Source organism: Otolemur garnettii, unplaced genomic scaffold (genome assembly GCF_000181295.1).
Source record: "Otolemur garnettii isolate 467f Iridium unplaced genomic scaffold, OtoGar3 scaffold00126, whole genome shotgun sequence".
In the NCBI taxonomy this organism is placed as follows: Eukaryota; Metazoa; Chordata; class Mammalia; order Primates; family Galagidae; genus Otolemur; species Otolemur garnettii.
Genome location: NW_003852521.1, coordinates 2212255 through 2240139, shown reverse-complemented (window position 1 = coordinate 2240139; position 27885 = coordinate 2212255). Strand labels below are relative to the sequence as shown.

General features: G+C 35.6%; 1 protein-coding gene across 1 annotated transcript in view; it reads left to right on the top strand.

Moving 5' to 3' along the window:
• LOC100951282 (T cell lymphoma invasion and metastasis 2) overlaps window positions 1-27885 on the top strand; it is a 431635-nt gene that overhangs the window by 63347 nt on the left and 340403 nt on the right. The window contains 9 exon segments of the mRNA XM_023517962.1: window positions 969-1162; window positions 3887-3987; window positions 6689-6802; window positions 8710-8866; window positions 10803-10936; window positions 12618-12756; window positions 14827-14895; window positions 17531-17749; window positions 19097-20567. Coding sequence (XP_023373730.1) covers window positions 969-1162; window positions 3887-3987; window positions 6689-6802; window positions 8710-8866; window positions 10803-10936; window positions 12618-12756; window positions 14827-14895; window positions 17531-17749; window positions 19097-20567 — 2598 coding nt within the window.

The following is a 27885-nucleotide window of genomic DNA, read 5'->3' as shown; positions in this document are numbered from 1 at the left end:
TAACATTTTTATACCTTATATTTTATGCATGAATGCACCTGAAAATCTGAATAGTGAATGCTGGAAGAGAGGCATTATCCTTGATGATATTTTCAGTCATTTCTCATTCATGTTTTTTTTGAGACAGAATCTCAAGCTATTGCCCTGGGTAGAGTGCCTTAGTGTCACAGCTCACAGCAACCTCAAACTCTTGGGCTTATGTGATTCTCTTGCTTCAGCCTCCCAAGTAACTGGGACTACAGGTCCCTGCCACAACATCCAGCTATTTTTTTTTTTTTTAAATTGTTGTTCAGCTGGTACGGGCTGGGTTTGAACCCGCCACCTTTGGGGCATTTGGCCTGCACTGTAACCACTGTGCTATGGGCGCCAAGCCTTCTGGTTAACAAAGTTCTTTATACTTAGCTCTGCAAATGAGAATCTTTCCTTTCAACTTACTTTGAACCTACCAGCGTGTCAGTGAATTATTGTACTGAAACCATTATAATACTAAAAGCTTCATTATTTGTCTTAGTCACCTTATTAAGCATTTTGAGGAGAGGTCAGTGGCATATGTTTTGACAGGGGAAAGGAAGAAAACATTTCAGTATCCCCTTCTGTTGTAAAGTTAAGCACTGTAAAATTTTAGAACTTGAAAACTATTAACCAGAATTAGGTAAAGCTCTAGAAAAATATAACATCTTCGTCACTTAAAATAGAAAATGAAGTCCTTTCTTTTATCCCATTCTCACCTCCTTCTTGTGATTAGTCACCCAAACTCAGAGTCACTGCAAACAGATACCATTGTAGATCTAAGCAGTACAGAAATTTCAGTAAAAGGCCTTTTGATACTTGATTGTAGTATAAAATGTTTTAAGAGGTAGCTGAATATAAGACAATCTTTTTTGATTTTTCTCCTGCCTCACTTAGAAGTGATGAAGTTGATACAAAGATAACATTGATGTTAGAATTAAACTAAAATTTTTTTGTAGATCACCAAGAAAACGAAGATCTAGGTCACGGTCAGGTTCTCGAAAGCGCAAACACAGAAAGCGATCACGCTCCCGCTCAAGGGAAAGAAAGAGGAAATCATCACGCTCATACTCGAGTGAAAGGAGAGCAAGAGAACGAGAGAAAGAACGACAGAAAAAAGGATTACCTCCAATTAGATCTAAAACATTAAGTGGTAAGTGGTTTAAATATAATTATCTATAACAAAAGCTTTCAGCCAAGTCTTATTTTCAGATGAAGAAGTTGGAAAGTAGTTTGGTAAATGAGTAATTTTGTCCTTACTTTTTTGAGACAGAGGTTTATTATGTCACTCCTCCCTGGTAGAGTACCTTGGTGACACAGCTCACAGCAACCTCAAACTCTTGGGCTAAAGTTATTCTCTTGCCCCAGCCGCCCAAGTAGCTGGGACTACAGTCACTCGCCACAACACTTGGTTTTTTTTTTGTTATAGTTGTCATCGTTTAGCAGGTTTGTCAAACCTGCAGGCCAGGTTTGAACCCGCCAACCCCAGTGTATGTGGCTGGAGCCCTAACTACAGAGCAACAGGCACTGAGCCTTTTTTAATTTATTTTTTATTTTTTTTGGTCCTTAATTTTTATAAAGTACTGAGGAAGAAAAGAAGAGTAGATTCTATTCAGATAAGTGAAAGTGAATTCACTTTGAGAGTTGTTTATTTTTCTTCTTTTAACGCAAGTTAGAAAATATGTCTTAGCTGGGCATGGTGGCTCATGCCTGTAATTCTACTTTTTGAGAGTGAGGAGGGAGGATCACTTGAGGCCTGGAGTTCAAGACTAACCTATGTAACATAGTAAGACTCCATCTCTACTAAACAAACTAAGAAGTTACTGAGGCATGGTGGCACACACCATATAGTTCTAGCTTCTGGGGAGGTAGAGCCAGGAGGATCGCTGAAGCCCTGGTGTGTGAGGTTATAGTGCACTACAGTGACACACTTCGCCTCAGCCTGGGTCATAGGGCAAGATTCTTGTCTTAAAAGGAAAAGGAAGTATAGCTTGACTAATAGTACATGTAAAGCAGACTAACCTATAACATGGACACATCTATAGTGCCCTAACCAACAGTGACTGTCAGGTTTTTAGGAGTAATTAATGCACAGAGCATAATTTTTAAAGCAAAATTATAAACTAATGGGAGAAACTCCTATTTTACAAACTCTTTTCACCTTTACAAGTTAATCTATTACACATGATTAGAACAAATTTGTAATGGTGAGGTTTGTTTTAAGAGTAGGCTGGAGGAGGGCTCACTTGGGAGGAATGTTAAGTACAACAAAGTAAATAATTAGTGTCACATTCTGCCTAGAGGAATGTTAGTGGGTTATGACTTCTAAGGTGAACTCAGGTTACAGATGGGCAAAGACATAAAACACAGCAAATTGTTATTCCTTCCTTAGAGCTAAACATTAATCATGTTATCTAGTTTCTGAAGGTCTCCAAATAAATTCTTTCTGCCAGAGAGATAGGTAAATAATTGTTGTAATCTATAGTGTTAAAGTGTCTTTAACCCAGGTCTATGATGAAAGGCACCAGATAGCCCTCTTCTAAGTTTTGGCAATTTGCGTGGACCTTACCTGACCTGCTTGAACCCTACCTGGTTATGAGAGCCAGTGTTAATTTAATAAAATTGATAGTTTCTAGCTCTGGAAATTTCTGTTGTGCCTTCAAGTGTGAAACTACTAAATCTAAACATTTTAATGCTAGCCAGTAAATAATGTTAAACGTCTGATCACAGAATTTCTGCCGTGCCTTCTTACATGATTATCATTAGGACATTCAGAATCATCAGTTTAGTCACCAATATTAGGGTAGGGCTTTTATGTGGAATCACTTGCATTTAGTTCTTCACCTGACTTGTCATGTTGTTAGGTTGTTATTGACCATGGACTTGATTTTTTGTCTTATTTTGATGAGTAAAACAGGCATGAGTTAAAAAAGAAAATTCTTTTCATGAATTAAAAAAGAAAATTCCAAAAGCACACAAGCAAATGTAGACATATCTCATTTTATTGACTTTCCTTTATTACATTCTGCAGATACTGCATTTGTTTTTTTAAACTCAAATTAAAGTTTTGCGGCCCCCCTGCATTGAGTAAGTCTATTAGTGCCATTTTTCCAACAGCGTTTGCTCACTGTGTGTTAGCATTTGTGAGTAATGAAGATTTTTTGAGACACAGTCTCAACTTTATCGTCCTTGGTAAAGTGCCCTGGTGTCATAGCTCACAGCAACCTCAGACTCTTGGGCTTAAGGTATCCTCTTGCTTCAACCTCCCGTGTAACTGGGACTACAGGTGCCTACCCCAGCGCCCAGCTATTTTTAATTATAGGGGCTCACTCTTGCTCAGGCTGGTCTCGAACTGCTGAGCTCAGGCTATCCACCCACCTTGGCCTCCCAGAGTGCTAGGATTACAGGCGTGTGCCACTGTGCCTGGCCTAGTAATGAGGTATTTTTAAATTAAGGTATGTGTCATATTTTTTTTTTAGACATAATGCTATTGCTCACTTAATCATTCCAGCACAGAAAGACACCTTAAAAGGTGCACAGATAAGATTGCAGTGAGAAGTGGTTTTAAACCGTTAGAATTACGCCCCATACTGCTCATCATCTCTAAGAATGGGACCCTGGCATCCACAGATGGTCCAAGTGTGCAGCCAAGTTTGAAAGCAGGTGACATGCCAATGCTTTACTTGGCAGAGATGTGAGGACCTAGGATTTTAGTTGATTTTAAACATAACAGATACAAGTGCCCATTAAAAAGTAGTCTTAATATATGTTCTTAAATTTAATCTGTCACTAGTATTTATAGCTTTCTGCTCAACTATTTTTGAAAGGAATAACCATGTCTGTGATTTAGGTCATTTGTCTCTTTATGTCTTGGCAGTGTGTAGCACTACTCTCTGGGTTGGTCAGGTGGACAAGAAGGCAACACAACAGGATTTAACCAATCTGTTTGAAGAGTTTGGGCAGATTGAATCCATTAACGTAAGTTTTCCTTCTTAATAATTTAAAGTTTTAAAAAAGGGAATTTCACTCGTACAAAGAATCACTTTTGTTCTTAATTAGCCCAGTAGTATCTGCCTGTATAAAGATTGTTTTACTTTGATCGTTTCTATGTTTATTTTTGTGTTGTTTCTCTCCTTAATTATTTTTTCTTTTTAATTGGAACTGTAGCAGAATATTCTGGAAGGTTTTATAGGATTGTAGCACTTGATTCCTAAAAACATCAGATGTCTTGAGTTAGCAGAGACCCTGTGTGTGATCTAGTTTAATTCCTTTTACAAAATGTATATAAGGAAATAAGAGTCCCCCAGACTTACCTTCACCTGCACATGAGAACACACGTAGTGATGGAGGCACAACTGGACTTGGGATTCCGGCTTTTTTTTGCCTATTTTTTCTTTTCTCTCTCTTGCACTCTCTTTCTTATAAAACAAAGCAAACGTTAGGCAAGAAAAAACAGTGTGGAGAGGGACTTGCTGGTAATTTGAGCATAATCTTGCTCTTCAGCGTGGTTCTTTCTGTTTTTTTTACTGTCTAATCTCCATCTTTGAATATGTATTTTATTCTTCCTGAGGCCTATTGCTTTTCCCTGAGGGGCAGACAACCTTAATTAGCCATTTCAATTATTTTTATATTTCCAAATCTTTTGCTTTCTGACTCTCCACTTCCCATTACATAAATTGAAGGTAGTGAAATAAAAGTAAGTAATGAAGTGTTTTATAGTCATTTATTTGCAGAGAATTTTACTTTATTAGGCTTCTGATTTTATTTTCTGTTATACTTTTATGTCTGTTGAACCTTATGTCTTTTATCATTATTTACCTGAAATTTCTTTCTAGTTTTAATTTCTAGTATTTCTTAAATGGCCAAACTTGAGTTTTCTGTATTAATAACGGCTTTCTTCATTTGAGTGGAGTTTAACCATTTGTATTTCAATTTCAAGTATGGATGGTCTTGTTGGAGCCTCACAAGAAGCTGATTAAGTTAATTCAACTATTGTTATTTTCTGATAAAGAAACTAAGTGATTTGCTTGAGTTATACAGATAATAAATAGGTGATTGGTTAAGTATTTAAACTTAGGCATTTCACATTTTTCTTTGTACACAAGAGTGCTATAGACTTTTCTTTATAAATTTGACTTGTCACAACGTAACTATCTTTCAGAGTCTGTCATCATATAACTTATCTAAGATTTTTTCTGATTTTTCCGTGCCCTTAAACTCCTAGTGTTCAGACCTACCTGCATATCAGAAATATATTTTGGCAATCTAAAAATAAGGGATGCCAATGCTCATTATCTTTAAACTCTTAGCAGAGTGCCACAGCTACACAGGTAATTCTGATGCACAGCCAGGAATTACCGTTCTAAACAGACCTTGTATCCCGGAAGTATTTTGGATTTTCTTGTTTATAGTGTTTGTAGTATTCCAGTTGGTCCTTTGAGCATCTGTTTGCCTTATCCTTTCCTCTGCTGGATTATTTTGGAGAGCATACTATTCACAAATAATAAGCACTAAGCTGTTTTGTGAACTGAAGTGAACTGAATGATGAGTGGTAAAATTGAAGATGTCACAAGTTGGAAGATTCATAATCCATTCACTTAATTGCAGAGAGTTTGAAGACAAAAGAGTCCATTGGATTTGACATTTAGTAAATCATTGGTGATCTTGAAGAGAATATTTTTGGTGGGTTGGTGAGGGGTTGGAGCTATATTGCAAGAAATAAAGAGCATGTCAGGATTTAGCTGTCTCTTCAGAAATCTGGTTTAGAGAGACAGTGGCTTGAAGTGTTAGGAAGGCTGAGGGAGAGGTTTTTACTATGACAAAGCTTATTAGGTATTGAGTCATAATGAAATGATAGAACACGTGAGTTTCTTAAAAAGAAACTGAAATGGGTATACTTTTCTGAACTCATAGGTTTATGATCTCGTAGTTGATAGAATAGTTAAATGCTTCAAAAGTCAGTCTTGGATCTTTCCACTGAGAATGTTTTCCTCTTCATGCTAGAACTTTTCTCCAGAGCACTTGAACAATGAATTTTTATAAAAAACTGAAAAGTTTTAATTTTATCATCAGTTATTATAGATTAATAGATGTTATATTAAGGATAAAGATACTTTCCCAAAACAAAAACCTTCTTCACATTTTTCAATATATGGTATTTAGAAAAATTGAAATAATATTAGGAATAAATCATTTGTCCTTAAGTATTTTGACCATCCAATATCATTTCCCTTTTATTTGATGGTATTATATATATGTAGTTATAAATTGTTTTGTTGGTTTTTAATAGTTCTTTATTTTCTATTTCATGTAATATTTAAGATTTCACACATTTCATGGCTTAGAATGAGACTTAATGAGGTTTTTATTTTGGTTTTTTTTTTTTTTTTTTTTGCAGTTTTTAGCCAGGGTTGGGTTTGAACCTACCACTTCTGGCATATGGGGCTGGTGCCCTATTCCTTTGAGCCACAGGAGCCGCCCTATTTTGGGTTTTTTTAAATACTGAGTAATTATTTACATTAATTGTACCAATAAACACCTGAAGGAAGAAAAGGGAGAACAATTTGGTAATCTGTCAATATTGAATTATTCAATGTTTTGTTTCATTAAAACCATAAAATGCCAGAATGAATTTTTATTCTTACATTCTTTCTCAAAAAAAAATTTTTTTTTTAAATAGATGATTCCTCCCAGGGGCTGTGCTTATGTCTGTATGGTTCATCGACAAGATGCCTTTCGAGCTCTTCAGAAACTTAGTTCTGGATCATACAAAATTGGATCCAAGGTCATTAAGGTGAGATTTTGTGATGGGGGATGGGAGAAGAGCTATAAGCATTTTAGTTTTAATATCTGTTTTTTTAAAGTTGGTAATTTTTTCGTGGGAAAGTGTCAACATGCTCTTGTTTTATTGTATTATTGGGATGTCCCTGCAATATATTCATCTTCTTTTTTAATGTTATGGACAAATCTCCCCAGAAATTTAGGATTTCAGTATTGTTGAGTTATAGAATTAGATAAGGTGAAATAAGTCCAGTACCCAAAACATGAATCACATAGTTCCTTGAGATCACACTTGTACAGCTCTCTGTGTTGAACAGGGCACCATTTTATGAGTATAACTTCATTTTTTTCATTCACTTTTTTATCCTAGAACTTCTTAGTTATAACCCCTAATTATAATTTAATTAATTAATCAATTTTTTGAGACAGAGTCTCAAGTTGTTGCCCTGGATAGAGTACTATGGCATCACAGCTCACAGTAACCTCAAACTCTTTGGGCTTAAGTATTCTCTTGCCTCAGCTTCCCAGGTAGCTAGGACTACAGGCACCCGCCACCACACCCAGGTATTTTTTGGTGGTAGTTGTCATTGTTTGGCAGGCCTGGCCTGGGTTTGAACCCGCCAGCTCTGGTGAATGTGGCTGGCGCCCTAGCCTCTAAGGTGCAAGTGCCAAGCAAATATAATTTAATTTTTTAAAACATCTTTTCTTATGTAAGGGAGGCTCTTGGGAAAGGATTATCTATAAGAATATTTTTATTATCCTCCTGGTCTTTATACTGAGATTGTAATTGAGTATTTTTCTGTTACTTGCTATGATTAATTTACAGTTTTATTTCTGCTATTCTGAGATAATTCATTCCATCAGTTTCTGCAACTGGATTAGAAACTTTTAACTGTTTTCAAGGGATGCTTATCTGTCATCTCATGGCAGGTATTTTCCTCTTTGAAAACTAAAATATCACTGGTCTCCTCTTCCCTGGAAAAAAATATTTTGTTTAAGTTATAACTTTGCTAAGTATCACTCATGTAAGTTGACTTTTTATGGGTAAAAGCATATTTAGATTGTCTCTGCAAATGTGTCATTTTAGAGTTGAAGTAAGAAATGGAAGTAAATCCCATGTTACAAGCACTGTGTCTATCTAATGCAGGTTTTGTTTTAAAAATGGACAAAAACAGAAGATCCATGGAAAAAAATTTTTTGGTCACTATTGGGTTTCCAGCTTTGCCCACCCTACTGTTTCCTTTTTGTTTGTTTGTTTTGGTAGGGATAAGGTCTTGACTGTTGCCCAGGCTGGAGTGCAGTAGTATAATTATAGCTCACTGTAACCTCGACCTCCTGGATTCAAATGATCCTCCCACCTCAGCTTCCCTAGTATCTGGGACTATAGGTTTATATGCCTGTGCCAAGCTAATTATTTTATTTATTTTTTTTTTTTTTTTTTTTTGAGACAGAGCCTCAAGCTATCCCCCTGGGTAAAGTGCTGTGGCATCACAGCTCACAGCAACCTCCAACTCTTGGGCTCAAGTGAGTCTCTTGCCTCAGCCTCCCAAGTAGCTGGGACCACAGGCACCTGCCACAGTGCCTGGCTATTTTTTGGTTGCAGCCATCATTGTTGTTTGGTGGGCCCAGGCTGGATTCGAACCCACCACCTTAGGTGTATATGACTGGCGCCTTAGCCACTTGAGCCACAGGCACTGAGCCTTATTTACTTATTTTTAGAGACAGTGCCTTGCCCAATCTGGTCTTAAACTCCTGACCATGAGCAGTTCTCCTTCCTTAGCCTCTCAGAGTACTGGGATTATAGGCATCAACTGTTTTATACAACTAATTTTATTTGTATTTACGTAGTTTAAATATAATTTTGAACTTTTCGCCTTGTTTTTATAGTATGTGTTGTTTTCCTCTTCTCATTTACTGTAGATTGCTTGGGCTTTAAACAAAGGTGTAAAAACAGAATACAAACAATTCTGGGATGTGGATCTTGGAGTCACATACATACCATGGGAAAAAGTTAAAGTGGATGACTTAGAAGGTTTTGCAGAAGGAGGCATGATTGATCAGGAGACCGTAAATACTGGTAAGAACCCTGAGGCATTTTATTGTTCAAAAGTATGTTTGGAAGTTGGTGATTGAAATGAGTTTGGTGGTAGGGTAAAACTGTGTATATTTTATTTCCTGGATTCTTATTGCCCAAAAAAATAGAAAAAAGAAACACTGCTGTGTCTGATATATATATATATATATATATATGTGCTTAATGGGCCTTCATAGGTGTCAAAAGATAGATTAGAAATTTACAAATGTAACATTTTTCATGTATGCCTTTTAAAAATTTTTGATATTTAAAGGGAGAGTTACGTATATATGAAGGCCTTTCAAAACTAAGTATTTCTAAGTCCTTGCATTTAAATGGGAACTGAAGATCTGGGAAGCTTCTTTGAAAATCTCCACATTTATTTTGAATAGTATCCATGTTAACAATAGCAGGAGTAAAATCTTAGAGAGCTCTAGTTCAGATTCATACAGTGTTGAAATACCTACTAGAATGCCTGCTAGAGTACTAAATGATTAGCCTGTTCTGTTAAAATATTTGTCCTTTCATTTTGGAATATTCCAGTTATAAATTCACAAAATGACTAGCAGTTAATTCTAAATGACCAGGTGGTTGACAAAGAAAAAAATTTGAGGAATGATTAATAGTTATAACTAGTAAGAAATTTTAAAATTGACATTTGAAAAAGATCTGAAATATGGTAGATACTTTACTTCTTCCAGTCTTAGCTCTGTTTAACAAAATTAGCTAATTTTCAGAATATTTTACTTCCAAAGCCAATACAAAGTTTTTGAACATTTTTTCAATTGTTTTCTTCCTGTCATTCCAGTTCCCCATATTGCTGTTTCTCCAGGACATTCATTAATTCAATAAATAGTTTATTCTGTGTGCCAGACCTAGTTTTAGGAACTGGAATTGTAGCAGTGAAACAAATAGATGTCTCCTGGAGTATAACATGGGGTTGACAATCTACCTGCCATGGGCCAAATCCTGCTGGTGGCCTATTCTGTAAAGAAAGTTTTATTGAAATACAACCATAGTCACTTATTTACGTATTTCATATGACTTTATTTTCAACAGCAGTTGAATAGTTGCAGTGGCCTGTGAAACCTGAAATATTTACTACAGAAAAAGTTTCCCAGCCCATGTTCTAGTAGAAAAAGAAATAGATAACAGCACAAAACAGATAAACAATATGGCACTTCAGTGTTAAATTAAAAAAAGGAAAAACAGGGGAGATGGACATTGTAGCTATGGAGGTATTGTACTTTTTATGTGGTTGTAGAAAGTGCTTTTTATGTGGAGAGATTGATATGTGAAGGGGTGAGACATGTCATCTGGGGAAAGAGCATTCTGTACTGAGGGAATAGCAAATCCAAAGCCTGTATTGAAAAGGAAAGAGACCAGTGTAGCTTGAGCAAAGTGAGTAGTAAGAAATGAAGGCAGAGAGGTGTACAGTGGGGTGAAGTCATGTAAATCTTAGTAATTCTGCTTGATCTTTATCTGAATGAGATGCAGAAATCTTGGAGGAGCCATTAGAGCTTCTTTGTTCTAATTTTGCAGAGCTGTATTTTCAGAAGGATTTTTCCGTATTGGGTTAATATTTCCTAGTTGGTCTTCCTTTGTTGTACCTTGTGATAAAAATTAAGATTGGTTCCTCTTGTATCAGATAGCCAGTGAGATACATGGATATTATATCCCTCCTAAGTGATGTTTTAGACTTTTTTTTTTAGTGTCTTTCATTTATGTCTTGTGCATCATGATCTTTTGGACTCCTTGAATCCTAATCAGATCTATCTGAGGAAAAATCTAGGGTGGCACCTGCAGTTGTTTTTATATCTTAAAGATGTACCAAGGTAGATATAAGACTTAGTTCTATTTATACATTATACATACAATACATAGAAAATGCTGAAGTTGTGCCTATCCAGAGGAAATCAATATGAAATATTTTGTTTAGAGTGGGAAACTGTGAAAAGTTCAGAACCTGTTAAGGAGACGGTCCAGACAGCTCCGAGTCCAACTCCGGTTGAGAAGGAGGCCGTGGTCACAACCCAGGCAGAGGTTTTCCCTCCACCTGTTGCTATGTTGCAGGTTAGTGCTGGGGGGTTGGTTGGTTTTTTGTTTTTGTTTTTGTTTTTGTTTTTGTAAAATGTGTTTTACATTTCTGTTTTTACTCAGTGTATTTACTTTATAAAACTTATAGGAAATTGTTCAAATTAGAATACATATTTGTCAGCAGTGTTAGGCAAAAGAATTTTTCTTTTAAATCTCTAATAAAATTTGCTGATGGTGTGGTATCACTGTGCTGATGAACACATTAAGTTTAAAGTGAATGTAAATGAAGTATTACTTCTGGGAACTTGCGTGAAAGTTATCTAAACTCACAAGACAATAAGTTGTTTTCATGAGTTTAGTCACATTTTTTTGAAAAAAATATTTTTAGACGTCTCACTCATTTAAATATGTTTATTAGGAAAAAATATTTGAATGCTGGGTCTATGAAACATGGGTGGGGGAAAACCCCACAAATCCCTACCCTTTTGAAACCTTCATTTTCAGTAGAGGATACAGAAAATGTAAAATAAATAAGATTATGACGTTCTATAAACTGAAAAAAGTAGTGAATGTAAGGTTGATGAGGAGTACTGGGATACATGCTTATAATTTTAAATAGAATGGCGAGGTAGACCTAATTGAGAACATGAAATTTTAGCAGCACCCTAACACTCCTTAGGGTAATCACCGTGTGGATATCTGAGGAAGAACATTCCAGACATAGGTAACAGTGAGTGCAGAGATCCCATCCTGGGGTCATGCTTGGTGTGTTCCAGGAATAGTAAGTCGGCTAGATAGAGGAAAGCCAATGAGAGGCAGGTAGTTGACTTTGGTTTCCACTCTGAATGGGACGAGGAGCCCAAGGATTTTGAACAGAAGAGTGACTCAATTTGGTTTATAGTTTAAAATGATTGTGCTGGCTACTATTTTGTGAATTTTGGTAAAAGGGATACTGGTAAAAGATAGTAGTAGAAGTCCAGGCAAGAAGTGATTGATGGTGGCTCAGAATAGAATGCTCGCAGTGGAGTTAATGAGAAGTGGTCAGATATTAGGTGTTTTTTCAAGGTATAGGACTTCCCAGTGTCATAGGATTTAGAGTTGTGAGCAAAAACAGAGAGACAAGATTTGGTGTGTGATAAATTGGAAACACGGAGTTACCATTATCTGAGAATGGGAAAGACTGGAAAGAGTTGTTCTGGGAAAGACAGTTGGGGGAAATTGCTAAGTTCAGAAGAGAGGTAAAGCAGGGGTGCACATGCATATTTGGGACTATGTGTACCTGGGATGAATAAAAGATAGTTAGTGGTATTAGAAAGTATGTTTATGAGAATTTGAGCCATTTTAAAGCTCTTACTGACATACTTCCTAATGGTATTTAGGTTAGATAACTTAAGTACATACTACCAAACTTAGTGGGAGATGGCAGTTTAAAATTGAGTATGATATTCATTATTCAAGTAGGTAACCATTACTTATATCTCTTAAATGTAAGATAGATTTCACAGTCTCTAAGTAAACTCTTGAGTAATCTTGCCTTGTTTTTACCCTAAGTAGGTTCACTTATAAGTTAAAAAAAAAAACAAACAAAAAAACTTCAAAATGGCATTTGCTACCTTTCTAAAAAAGAAATAGAAATAATTTATCTTTGGTTGTTCTAGGATGTAATCATTGCAGGTGAAAAAACTGATAGTGGACTTTTTTTTTCTACTCACTAAAGATTCCAGTGGCTCCAGCTGTGCCTACAGTTAGTTTAGTCCCACCAGCATTTCCTGTGTCAATGCCAGTTCCTCCTCCTGGATTCAGTCCAATCCCTCCACCTCCTTTTCTACGATTTAACCCTTCAGAACCACCGCCTGGTAAGCAATTTTAGTATTTGAACTCTGTTTAGAAGATCATAAAAGTTGTTCCATTTTTCCGGTTTAAATGCTGTAGAGCAGTGGTTCTCAGATGTTAGCATACATCCAAATCACTTGCAGGGCTTCTTTTTTGGTGGGGGGGTGGGGCAGAGTCTCACTATACCGCCCTTTGTAGAGTGCCATAGCATCATAGCTCACAGCGACCTCAAACTCTTGGGCTTGAGTGATTCTCTTGCCTCAGCCTCCCAAGTAGCTGGGCCTATAGGCATCCGCCACACATCTGGCTTTTTGTTGTTGTTGTTGTTTAGCAGGCCTGGGCTGGGTTTGAACCTGCCAGCCCCAGTGTATATGGTCGATGCCCTATACTGAGCTGTGGGTGCTGAGCCAGTTGGAGGGCCTCTTAAAGCATAGACTGCTGGCCCTACTTGCCAGTGTTTCTGCTACATTAGGTCGGTGGTGGGGTAGAAGAGTTTTCATTCATAATTTGTTCCCAAGATGCAGATTGATGAGAAGCGTTTATAGAGAAAAATGAAATTGATTGAAAGTCATTACCTTTAAGATAATGTAAAATTTATGTTGAAGTTTTAATTTGAAAGTTCTCTGTAATTATAAATTTTCATCAGAAAGTTTGCATTGAATTCTTTAGATTATTTCTCCTAAAAGTCAGTAGCTTCCATTTAAGGTGAACTGAATTTGGAATACTTTGTTGATTTAATAAAATACTGATAAATAAAAGTTCCTTGCATTAGTACTTCTAGGTAAAAACTGTAGATTAAACAACACACATCTTACCAACTAAATACATATAAATTGCTTATGTAGTTTGAGATAGAGTTTTTAATATTAGATCATGGGAGGTTAGAAAAATGATGGCGAGATCCAAGAAATCAAAGAATATGTATTTATTTAAAAATTTGTTTAAATTTTTTCTTTGAATTCATGAATTATTTGCATATTGTAGGAAAAGAAGTGTACTACTTTGATTTCTGTAATTTAAGTTCTTAGCCACTAGGTAGAATTCCTAAAAATTGTCAACAAGACTAAAAAAATAAATTTATCATTTGAGAAAATGGTTGTAATTTATTTGTCATAATGTAAAATTTTAAAATTGTGATTTAGTACATGATTGGAAATTGGTACAGATCTTAAGAATTTATATGTGTATGTGTATGTATATATATTTTTATATGTTTTGAGGTGGGCTCTCAGTTTGTTGCCCATGCTAGTTTCAAACTCCTGGCCTTAAGTGATTGTCCTACCTCAGCCACCATGGTCAGCATCTTTTTTATAGTTTAAATATTGAAAAATTATTCTTGCCAGAATTTTCTATATCTTTGATTTGAAAATCAAAATTTATTTAGGAAGATATTTTAAATGATTATTTTAAAAATCAACCCCGTTTAGACTTTATAAAGTCATTATCCATCTTTAATTTGTTGGAGAAAAATCACGTATCTTTATTATTTTTAGCCACTGTTTTGTAATTGAATTTAACAGTGGCTTTATATTTCAGAAATACAAAACAGAAGATTTATAGTTAAATCATTTGATATTTAAAGCTATTAAAAAGCCAATATTACATTGAAGTTTTATTTCAATGCTTAGAACATAGTATGATCTCGTACAGGGTTAGTGAAAATATTTTGATCTATGAGCAAACAGCATATATATCCAAGAAATAGGATGACAAATTTGAAGTAGTAAGTAGCTTGAAGTGAAATGTTTAACTCTCCCTGTGCAGTCACTGTTCAGACATAAACACAGGTTATCTGACTAGTATTAATGTTTGATTTTATAGCATTATAGAACATGCCATGGGACTTGAATGAGTAAATAATAGGATGTGCCTGTGATTAGGATCTCTCTGCATTATCTACCTTATTAGAGAATCAGATAAAGTAGCATATATAAAAGCCATTTTAAACATAAAAAATACATACACAAATATTAGATCATAGTAATAAAATGCCATTTTAAGAATGTGGAATTTCACTTAGAGCTATTGAAATCTTTGATTTAAAACAAATAATTTTTCTTGTACTATTGGGGGGGGCTTCTTTTTCCACATAGGTTTCATGCCGCCTCCTGTTCCCCCACCTGTTGTACCACCCCCTACGATTCCACCAGTGGTACCAACCTGTGAGTTTTCTGCTTTTGGAATTTATTCATAGTAGTGTTAGTGTGTTGATTCTCATTCTTGTGAATTATTGGTAATTTTGTTATTTTGAAAATTTTTAGATAAATGCATGTTAGGTGATTTCTAAAAATTTAATATTATCACAGGACATTCATATTTGCTGGATTGTCTCAAAGTGTCCCTTTATGATTGCTTTATTTTATTTTATTTTATTTTTTTGCTATTTTTGGCTGGGGCTGGGTTTGAACCCACCACCTCCCGCATATGGGGCCAGTGCCCTACTCCTTTGGGTCACAGGTGCTGCCCTGATTGCTTTATTTTAGTCAAAATTCAAAGAAGGCCCACCCATCATATTTACGTTGTTTTTGTTTTGTTTGTTAAATCTAAGTCTTTCATCACTTGAAGAAATAGTTCAGTTTCTGTATACAAGATCTCAAATAATGGATTTGGTTTTTTTGCAGTTTTGAATTTACTGCATTTTCTGTAAATTAGAAATTAGTAAAGACTTGCTTAGCTTCCAGTTCAACTTTTTTTGCAAGAATACTTGAGAAGCAAAGTACTATAGGCTTTTTACATCATCATCATCCCAGGAGCTATGCCTTGCCCTTCTTCTCCCACCTTTTTTTTTTTTTTTAGTAGACTTTATCTTTTAGAACAGTTTTAGGTTCACAGCAAAATTGAGGAGAAAATACAGAAAGTCTCTGTATACCTACTGCCCCATAATATGCAGGGACTCTTACTATCAACATCCCCACTTGAGTGGTACATACGTTACGGGTGATGAACCTGTAATGACCCAAGTTCTAGTTTACATTAGGGTTCACTCTGGAGTCTTGTACCTCTTTTAATAATATTATGGTGGATCATTCAGGGAGCAGATGTGGTCATAAAAAACTTCCCTTTCAAGTTTTCATATGGTAGTTTTCATCTATTGATCTTCCTGCTGCTTTTCTTTAGTTGTAAATTGGTGCTCTTTGTAAATTTGTAATTCCCTCCACATTTCCTACCTAGAACTTTTTTTTTAAATCAAAAACTTTCTCTTTAACAATTAATGGTACTTAGTTACCATGAAGTATAGTTTATATGAGAAGACCAGGGTAGATACTAAATCTTCCTCTTCATTGTAATTTTTCAGAGTAATGAGTTCTGCGGGTATTTTAATGATAATGCAGTGACAAGACGAGAGAGGATTTCTTTTATTTCTGCTTTCTTTCCCTCTCATATCCCTTTCCCTTTCTTTTTTTCTCCTTTAGTTTCTTTAGTGTTTGTGGATAATTGATTTTTACTTCCAGTTGATTGTATTTATTTTTCTTTCTGAAATTCACATTGTTTCCTCTTGGAACAATGGGAAACCTTTCATGTTCTGTGCTTTTTTTTTTTTGAGTTGACTACATCATTAGTTTTTGAGAGCTTCTTAGCTTTTTGGCCTAGTATATCCCAGACTAGTCTTGTGTCTTCCTGCTCCAGTCTGAGAATCAGCCATTTTTCTAAATGGAGTATAGTATTTAGAGACTGCAGTCTGGGAACTAGATTCTCATTTTGTTCTTGGGTTTTCATTGAGTCTAGGAATTTTTAATACATATGGGAATATACAATATTTATAAAAACAAAGTTAACATTTCAGGATTTTTTACTTAGGTGCTTTGATTTTTATACTTGCCTCTGTTCTCATGTACTGAAAACAATTGCTTACGTGTATTCTAGAAAATAGACTTTTATGCATAAAATTTTTAGAAAGTGCTAAGACCAGTGTTACTGCCAACAAGGCAACTGGATGAAACTAAGATTTCTTTGCTGCTTTCTTTGTCCTCAGAAACGAAAATATTAGTATGCCAGATGTTCTCCAAATTGCTTTCACTGTCTCATTTAATTCCCATACATAATGACAGCTGTTTTTATCCTTGCTGTGCAACTCTTTATAAGCTAATAGTTCATCCAAGTTAACCTAGAGTTAAATGTGAAGATAAAATACTTCCTAAAATTTCCAAGTATGGTTTAACAGTATTCTAAGTGACATAAATTGGACTAAAAATTATAATTTTACAACTGTCTTATATTCTTCTAGTTAATGTTTATTAACGTGTAAATGACATACACATTTAGGGATTTTTCTACCCATTCCTTAAAATGGAATGTTTATACCTTTATACTTGTCATCCACCTGACTTGGTTTCATCTGATGAGTCTGTAACTTCCTTTGAACAAAAAAGGTAGCGGATATACCTAGTACATTGTTATTTCAAGGAGATTGGACAGATTTTCATTCCCGTATGTATAAGTCTGCCCTAATCATTTCTGCATATTTAGATATTCACTTAACCTGGCATCCTTGAAAAGTTGTTAGTACTACTGCTAATACTAGAATTTGCTTTTAAGTACTGGTCCTTATTTCACTGAACACTTTTTTGTGAAAATATTTCTAAAAATTGTAGTTTTTTTTTCTATTTTTATAAAACAAAGCTTTCTAAATATAATTTAACCTCTTCATTATGACTCATTCTTTTGAGCAGTGATAATTATATAAGGTGCTCAGCAATGCAGGGGTGCATCAAATGAAATATTCAAGTTGCCAGAAAACTGAGCACATGAACTGGTGACCTAGTTATAGCTGAAATACATTTTTTCTTCTTTAAACAGCATTAGTGCAGCCACCATTGTCCATGACCCCAGAAACTGTGAAGGATGTTGGATTTGCTGGTCTTGTTCTACCAGGTGGTTCTGTTGCCAGCAGTCTTGCTACTTCCACCCTGCCAGCTGGAAATGTTTTTAATCCTCCAACTAAACAAGCAGAGCCTGAAGAAAAAGTACCTCATCTTATAGACCACCAGATTTCTTCTGGTGAAAACACCAGAGCAGGTAAAACAAATCATGCACACAACCCTAGAAATACTGTTAAATTATAAGTGTTCTCTCTCTTCACTGGTGTTTCATGTGGAGGTGGCAGGTATTTATGACCAGTTCAGTGCATAATGTTGAAATATTGCAATCTTTTGAAAGAGCTCTATATCCCCAAATTTCTATTTAAAAATATGACAGACATTCTGTTCACAGTAATACAGATTTTCATAACTTTCCAGTAACACTCCCTGATTTGGGGCACTGCTTTAGGGTGGTGGTGTCGAAATAAGATTGTAGAAATCTAAATACTTAAAGGAACATAAAAATTAGCAAGTATCAAGTATAAATAACTTCTACTAGGAACTAATATCAGGTATTTTTCACCTTGGTGTAGGAGATACATAGGGTGTTTGAGAGCAGTAAGTTCTTTTTTTTTTGAGACAGAGTCTTCACTATGTCGCCCTGGGTAGAGAGCTGTAGTGTCACAGCTCACAGCAACCTCAAACTCTTGGGCTTAAGTAATTCTCTTGCTTCAGCCTCCCAAGTAGCTGGAACTACAGGCACCCACCACAACATCCAGCTATTTTTTTTTTTTTTTTTTTGGTTACAGTTGCATTGTTTTTTTAGCTGGCTGGATGTGGCTGGCGCTCTGCCGACTGAGCTACTGGTGTCGCCAGTAAGTCCTTTTTTAATGGCCCCATTGTTTGTATATTAATACATATGCTCTGGAAAGATTTTTGTTAAAGGTGGAGAATCAGTATAATACCTGACATTTTTGTTTAACTTAAAACGATTTTGGCCAGGCATGGTTGCTCTCACCTATAATCCTTGCACTCTTGGGAGGCTGAAGCTGGAGGATCGCTGGAGCTCAGTAACTTGAGATCAGCCTGAGAAAGAGAGAGACGCTATCTCTACTGAAAATAGAAAAATTAGCTGCATGGTAGGTGCCTGTAATCCCAGCCACTTGGGAGGCTGAAGCAGGAAGATTGCTTAAACCTAGGAGTTTGAGTTTGCTGTGAGCTAGAGTAACGCCATGGCACTCTAGCCTGGGCAACACAGAGAGACTCTGTCTCAAGAAAAAAAGAATCTCTCCATTCTAAGTCTCATATGTTACTTCTTAAAAACAAAAATTTCTGTAAAGATTTTAGGTACCATCCCCCACTTTTAATATTTAAATTTTGCTCTGCATGGTATTAATTTTAATTTTTATTTAGTACCTAGTGCACCTTGATTCCTAAGGGCTAAAGGTAGCTGATTAAGTTAATTACTAGAAATTTATAGCATTAATAACTATAAATTTAGTTTCCTTTTCATATCAGAATGACTATTTCATTGGTTTTTTTTTTCCTCCTCTTTTCATTTTAGTGATTCCAAATGATATTCCAAATAATGCTACAATTTTAGGAGGCCAGCCACCAAATGTGACAAGCAATTCTGGAATTCTAGGAGTCCAAAGACCAAATGTATCAAGTAATTCTGAAATTCTTGGGATCCGGCCTTCTAATGTTTCCAGTGGTTCTGGGATTATTGGAGCCCAACCACCTAATATTCTGAATAACTCTGGAATTTTGGGAATACAGCCACCAAGTGTGTCAAGTAGTTCTGGACTTTTGGGGGTGTTGCCCCCAAATATACCTAACAATTCTGGACTTGTAGGAGTACAGCCACCAAATGTTCCAAATACTTCTGGACTTCTGGGAACACAGCCACCAGCTGGACCTCAGAATTTACCCCCTTTAGCTATCCCTAATCAAAGGATGCCTGTAATGCCAATGTTAGACATTCGTCCAGGACTTATACCCCAGGCACCTGGACCAAGATTCCCTCTAATACAGCCTGGAATACCACCCCAACGGGGAATCCCTCCCCCATCAGTACTTGATTCAGCTCTTCATCCACCACCCCGTGGACCTTTTCCTCCAGGAGATATTTTTAGTCAGCCAGAAAGACCTTTTCTAGCTCCTGGAAGACAAAGTATAGACAATGTTACTAACCCAGAAAAAAGGATACCACTTGGGAATGATAACATTCAACAGGAAGGAGATAGAGATTACCGTTTTCCTCCTATAGAAAGCAGAGAAAACATTAGTAGACCTCCCCCTGTGGATGTTAGAGATGTGGTTGGGCGTCCTATTGATCCAAGAGAAGGTCCTGGACGGCCTCCATTAGATGGTAGGGATCATTTTGGAAGACCTCCTGTAGATATAAGAGAGAATCTTGTGAGACCCGGGATAGATCATCTTGGTCGAAGAGATCACTTTGGCTTTAATCCAGAGAAGCCCTGGGGGCATAGAGGAGATTTTGATGAGAGAGAGCATAGGGTTCTACCTGTCTATGGTGGTCCAAAAGGCTTACATGAAGAAAGAGGTCGATTTCGGTCTGGAAACTATCGATTTGATCCTAGAAGTGGTCCTTGGAACAGAGGATTTGGACAAGAAGTTCACAGAGATTTTGATGACCGCAGAAGACCCTGGGAGAGGCAGAGGGATAGGGATGACAGAGATTTTGATATCTGCAGAGAAGTGAATGGGAATCGCCTTGGACGAGATCGAATTCAAAACCCCTGGGTCCCCCCTCCTCATGCTCGGGTTTTTGATTATTTTGAAGGGGCCACTTCTCAACGAAAAGGTGATAATGTGCCTCAGGTTAATGGTGAAAATACAGAGAGACATGCTCAGCCACCACCTTTACCAGTACAGAACGATCCTGAACTTTTTGAAAAACTGACATCTTCAAGTGAGATAAACAAGGAGAAGAGTGACACAGTTGCTGATATAGAAAGTGAACCAGTGGTAGAAAGCACAGAAACTGAGGGGACATAATCATCACTCAGTAGGTAAAAGATACCTTTTGTAAAGTTGTCATCTCTCTGTAATAGATTAATGGCTGACTGGACCATAGTTGTTCACTTTTGTCTGCCAGAATAAGTTAATCTGATGTTCATGTTCACCTTTCTCTTAAAATAATTGTACAACTGACTTGTATAGACATTGTTCTTAATATGAACATGGTAGGTAAACATTTCTTTTTTAATTTTTCTGATAAAATATAAATGTTGCCCCCCAGATTCTTTTAACGTCGAGGAAATGAATAACAGCTTGCCAGAGACTTCCTATGGAAGAAAGAATTTTTTAGATACTATCATTAGGTTGGATATGGTAATAGATATATTTCAAAATAGCAAGTGGTGGTATATCTTCTTATCCATATCTTTAGGCTGCTGCAGAATTTTAAGGTAATAGACAAAGCTGTGATATTTTATGCAAAGACTGGCTCTAGAAATTTGAGGAGCACAATACAGAGATTTTTAAAAAGTGATTTTGTAAAATCTACACTATGGTCTCTGTTTCTCCAAAGTAAGTGTGTGTGATTTGTTCCTCATTCTGCAGTGAGAAAAAAAAAAAAAAAAAAAAAAAGAAAATATCAACATAAATATTAAAGTACGTTTCAATGTTGGGTGAATTTTGTTTTTAGATGCCAATAAAACTTACTTGTTTGATAACAGTGTTCTAGGAATTGTATTTTTTTAACCTATAAATTCTTGAAACCCTGAATCATAGCAGCATGTGCTTAGATTTTGCAAAAGTTTTCTATTACTTTTATAAAAACAATGAAAAAGTGTGTGGTGGAAAAAGCATGTACTTTATAAAAATCATGCAGTCTCATTAGTATGTGTGTATTATCTGTGTATATTTATTGTGTAAATCTTATGTAGTTTATTTGGTTTATTTCTCTGTATGTCTGTTTTCATGCACATACAGAGAAAGCAGAAAACTGAAAAAGCTTAGGTAATAAAGTATTCTTTAAAACCTGATAGGAAATTAGAGAAATTTGGCTGATTAACATTACTTATAGTTAAAGCTCTTAGTTTTGATGAGGACAAAATAAGAAATACTGTAAAGAAATACATTGGTAGTTTGGCAGTTCTTTTTTAATATAGTTAAGCATGAAGGTAGATTTAGCATGGAGCCAAATTTCACATAAATGCATTGCTTTGTTCCACACTGTATTTGGTATTCTTCCTAGATAGGACTAGCACTAAAGTACTTTGGTCATGTGCCTGAAGTGAATTTCATTGCTCAAAATGTATAGTAGTGTTGGACTTAAAGACGTTAATTTGTATAACAGATATAAAATATCCATCATGATCATGTTCCTTGTAGGCTCTGTGTAATGCTGTAACCTCCCAAGGTAAACTGAATAGGAGCAAAATTTGGGATTGGTTTCCTATTTGTTTTTGCTTCTCATTTATTTGCTTTTGTTCTTCTTTGGGTTTTACATATCTACATATGTATAGTTATACATATATATGTAAAACTATGAGTGTTTTTTAGTTACTAATGGAAGGCTTTTATTTGGTTCTGTGAATAGTCAGTCATTTTATTTTCTGTGCATTCCCAACAATTCATTACTTGCTCTATTTATGTAAAATTTCTAAACTACCTTTGTCAAGCCTTCAAAAAGTACGAGCACACCAGCCATTTAAAATCGAATTGGTTTTACCTACTTCTGATGTTCTTGAGAGCTATAAGAGCTTAAGTTCCTAGGCAGATATAAAATACGTCTACTTAGAAGTTTTGAACAGAAGTCGTATGGGTAGAAATGTTTAAGTGGTGTTTATTTACAAGGTAATTCAATTCAATCAATAATTTGGGTTGGTTTCAGATCTTTTCCTTAGGTTAATTAGAAAAACCTGTGACATGGGTACAACGCTACAGTGTTCAGGAAAGATTGACCTTGTCCTTAAGAAAATTTTACTGACTTAGATTTCTCTTAAATTACTTTATTTGCATTTGCTGTTATTAAAATTAAGTGACATTCGCTTAGATTAAATAGCAATAAAAAATGTGAGACTTTCTAGTGATTTATGGTTCTAAGCTTTCTATCCCTCTTGGGTGTTCATGTGTGTACTTGAAAAACAAAATATGTACAAGTGGAGCACTGGTTTGAAGATTCTAGTGGTGAAAGTTACCTAATTGGCTGTCAGTACTGTATCTAGAAAACCATCTTGGCCGTGTGCGAAGAAGCTCTTTTAAAATAGCTGAAAAGAAATTATTGTGTATTTGTCCTTCCTTTGCCCTTGTTCTGTTGTATAGTTTTGAAGTGAAACTGATACTGGGTTGAACACTTCTCAAATGATAGAAAAGTTTATTATCTCACTTTGGTAAGTTTGGCACAGGACATTTTTGATGCTTTTAGTTACAGTTCTGCCAATAGAATGTTGGCAGTTAGAAACAGTAAGGACTAACTTGACCATTTTAATACAGTGATTTGAACTGCTGCAGGCAGTACCTGCTAGACTCCAAATTAAATCGTGTTTTGATTTGTGACACGGTAGAATGATGGGACTTTCTGCACTGTTAGTAAACTGAACCACAAATTGTTAGATTGTTTTTGTCTCCATACATTTCATTAAGTATTGGCTTCTGCTTATAGCATAAATGTATATACTGTACGTAATCATTTATTTTGTAGATAGAAACTTACTTTGTAGCAAAGTAGCCTATCTGTATCATATTTTGGGTAGAATGTTCCCTTTATTCTAATTTTATTTCAATATAGGTAGACAGATGCTTAGAAATTATTGCTAGATGCAAATATTGGAAGTGTAAAATTAATCATTTAAAATTCTAAAAGAAACTTCATATAATATTTCATTGATAAAATCTGTTCATTATTTAAGCTGTTGAATTCTTACCAGAGCAGTTTTTTTTGTCCTGAGAACTGAGTTGCTTCAACTAAGTTTGTTTGTTATTTTTCATAAAAAGATAATACCTTATGGAACCACACATTTAGGGCTGTTTTGTGGAGGAGGTTTCTTACACTTAAAAAAAGTCTTTTTTTTTTTTTTGAGATAGAGTTACTATGTCGCCCTTCACAGCAACCTCAAACTCTTTGGGCTTAAGCACTTCTCTTGCCTCTGCCTCCCACGTACCTGGGACTATAGGCACGCACCACAACGCCCAGCTATTTATTTTGTTGTAGTTGTTGTTGTTTAGCAGGCCTGGACCAGGTTCAAACTCTCCAGCCTCCATGTATGTGGCCAGCACCCTAACCACTGAGTTGTGGGTTGTGAGCCAAAAAAGTAATTTTTATAAACACTGTATTTCATTAGATAAAAGGCACTATTGATTATAAGAAGCACCATTCAAAAATAGAAAATGCCAATTTGACTTGCCAGGAAATGTAACAATATAAAAGGTATCTTAGAATCAGAGAAACATGGTATTTATTATTATTGTTTGTTTGTTTGTTTGAGGCAGAGTCTCATTATGTCGCCCTTGGTAGAGTGCTGTGGTGTCATAGCTCGAAGCAACCTCAAACTCCTGGGCTTAAGTGATGCTCTTGCCTTAGCCTCCCAAGTAGCTGGTGCTACAGGCGCCTGCCCCCAACACCTGGCTATTTTTTTGTTGCAGTTATCATTGTTGTTTAGCAGGTGCAGGCTGGGTTCAAACCCGCTAGCCCTGGTGTATGTGGCCAGGCTCCCTAGCCACTGAGCTATGGGCTCTAAGCTATGGTATTTATTATTGAACTAGACATAGAGTTTAATGGGAATGTATGCACATTTTTCCAGTGAATTTGAATAAACTTTCGTATGCACACATACCCATCAGTGATTTAGAGAGTATTTTAATGTTTTTCTACACTATATATATTTTAGATGGGCACACCTTTTAATGAACAAGAACATTTTAATATTTGATTAAAATAATTTTATTATACCCTCTGTGCCTTCATCATCATTACTTTACTGGGTGCTATGTTAATAAAATGTTTTAATGGCTTTTAACTTTGAAAGCAAGAAAACATTAACATTTTTCTCCTTCAAAGTGAATATTTTTCTTATATAATAGAGAAAGGGAAAGCAAATATCTTTATATTTGTTTTTAAGATAGGCAAAATAAAACTCTAAATTACTTTAAGTAATCATAAATACTACAGTGTCCCAGAGAATTAAAAATATTAAATTGTTTATGCTGTGGTTTTATATAAAACATCTTTTCAACTATAACTTCAATTATGAATAAAGCTTTATTTTTCACTTCCAAAGAAGAAAATTGGTTTTTAGGTATTTTTAATGGGAAGCTTAAAAACAAAATCCCTTGATACAGCAAAACTTTGTAAAACTAGAACTTAAAATTAGTGGCCAAATTGCTTTCTCTAAGAAGACGCACTTCAGTTTGAGGTGCATACCGAAAGCAGTCTTGAGTTGGACTGTCTTGGTGGTTCTTACCCAGGCAGTATATGATAGAATTGCCTATGGAGTGCTTTGAAAATTTTTTCAGAGGTCATTGGGAGATTGTCACCACAGACTAATACAGAATCTCCTGGGGTAGTACCTGTATATAGATTAAATTCACACACTCACACCTTCTTTGTTGTATATGGGTTTTTTTCATCCCTGCATACTACCATTTTAGTTATACAGCAAGCAGCTTCGAAGTTGACTACCCACGGGACTATACCAAACTGGTCAACATACAGAGGTGGTCAGCGTAAGGAACGAGGCCTACTGTACTGATCTGTACATGGCCAGTCTATGAAAATTAGGTCAACTTAAGGAAGTGGTTCATGTAGGGAGAGGCTCAGTGTATGGAGGTGGTTTACATTCAAGCAGGAGCCTAAAAGCGAGTTTCTGTAAAAGGGATGGGAAGCAGCTGATGCGATGGGTTTGTAGGTTGTATTTTTTAATCAAGTAAAACTTTTTAATACCTCAAAGAAAAATTTACTTGATACCATATAATTAAATGCTTTTTAATTGTAGAAGAACCTCTTTGAAACAAAATTGAGTTAAATTTATCAGAGTCTTAATGTTCTTGGTAGGACTACATAGATGATGTGGGTTATGCATCAAAAACTAATGTAGGTTTGTGGCTTATTTTCTGCATGAGCTTTGCTCAAACATTTTTCTTCCTTTCCACTTAATTCCCTTCTTTTTTAATAGGCTTTTTTTTTTTTAATCCCATATGTACACTTAGAATTCCTCTGCCTTGTTCTGAAGTTGATGCAAAATGTAGAACTATTCTAAGTAACTTGTGAAATACAAATCGTCTGTCTAGAGATAGGATTGTGCTAATGGGCTAACTTCATTTTGTGTGAGATACCTCAGATAGTAAACTGAACGCTTTTGCATAGAGCTCAGTAGGTGGTTTAGTTGAGTGTATGACATTTAAATAGCAGTGGTGGATATATACCTGTGGCACCTAGTTGTGCTGAGCTTTTTGTCTCCTTTCCCCCCCACCCTCTCATGGGCAGCTATCACTATTTGGTTTTAATTTTCTACCTTTCCCAGAAGTAGCCTTCAAATCCTTCACATCCAGGCTCCTTTTTGACCCATTCTTCCGAAGCAAGAACTGTGAATTGGATTTGTTGTTTGTGTTGGAAGTAGTTTGCTGCCTTTGACTAAGCGATTTCTGAGGTCATCTCCAGCACTTAACTGTGTTGAATCTATGGGGAAAAAATTCTGTCAATGTCCAATTGAAGAGGACAACTAGGAGAATCAGAAGGAAAGGCTAATACTATTGTAATACTTTTTAAGACCACACAGACTTTATTGCCCTTGGGTTTTTAACACAGGTTTTAACAATTGCTGGATTGGCTTTGGACAAGTTACTGAGCCTTTAAATGTTGTTTGTTAATAGCTAATCTGCAGGGTTAAATTTTTATTATTAAAGTAATGTTATGATAGCTAATATTTAATGGGCACAAGAGTTGGGGTAATGGTATTACCTGCAAAATATAATTTCCATGATAGTTTTGTGAGGTAGTTACTATTTTATTATCTATGTTACTGATGAAAGCTAAGTAACCTCCTAAAGTCTCATAACTTGTAAATAATGGAATGAAGATTGAAATATGTTGTTAGAATTCAGAAATTAGTGTGTATTACCTAATAAAAATACCTGACATGTGGCAAAGGTTCAACCAAATACTAGATTCTTTTCTGTTCAAAAGGGGCAACTAAGTATGTGGAAAAACATGACCAGCCTCTCTAGGCTTCTGCGTATGGCTGCAGTTAACTACTGAAGTTCTTTTCATTGGTCCACGCACCCTGTGGACTGTCTCCTTTCCTCAAAGCTAAAGAATCTCTTTGTTTTCATTGTCTTAGATTTCGTTTTCATGAATTTTAAAATTTAAGATTATACCATGGCACATAATATTATTAACTTTCTCTAACTTCACTATTTTGTGGGCAGGTTGAGTTGCAGTGATGTTAATTAAGATTCTTTTTGAAACACTTTTTCTCACAAATAAAACAGAATTTCAAAACTGTTATCCTTTATAGTACATTCTAAAGCAGAGCCATCCGTGATTACTTGCAGTATATATTTTAGGGTGTGATTTTGGCAGCTCCTTTCTGAAGTTTTTTTTGTATATTGTATAAATAACAAAAACTTAATAGTTTATTTCCTTATAAAACAGTGGTTCTCAACCTTCCTAAAGCTGCGACCCTTTAACACAGTTCCTTATATTGTGGTGACCCCCAGCAATGAAAATTTTATGGTTGGGGTCACCACAACATGAGGAAGTGTATTAAAGGATCATGGCATTAGGAAGGTTGAGAACCACTGTTACAAAACATGTAGGTATATCCCATGGCTTGCATTAGAACGTGTAATGTTAGTAAGTATTGAAAGTGAGTGTTCTTCACTTGAATTCACGCGAAGAGTTGAGAGACTAGACTTTTTTCCTTTGTGGCAATGAGTATTTTCAAGTTATTTTACCCAATAGAATATGTAACGTGATTCTGTGTTTACTTTCTCTTCAGGTCACTACCCTTATGTCCATACGAGCTTTAATCCACAGTATTGTGGCACTGGCCTTTGATAAAACTTTCCAGAGCCGCTAGATGACTCTGAACACTGTGCCATGTTATTGTTTATCAAATTTGTGAATTATGTTTCTATTAATCTTAACAAAGGTAATTTTTATTTTGCTTAGTACACTAAATAAAACATTCTTGGACTTGAACAAGCTCTTTTCAATAACAAGAATCTGTTTTTATTGAACAAGGGACAGTTTATACTGGGCTTTAGGAAAATGAGGAGGCTTATATAAAGTAAAATCTTCAAAGGGTAAAAGGTAACTACCAACTTGCTGTGATTACACCAAGGGAAGGGATTTAGAAATTTCTTTTTTTTTTTTTTTTTTTT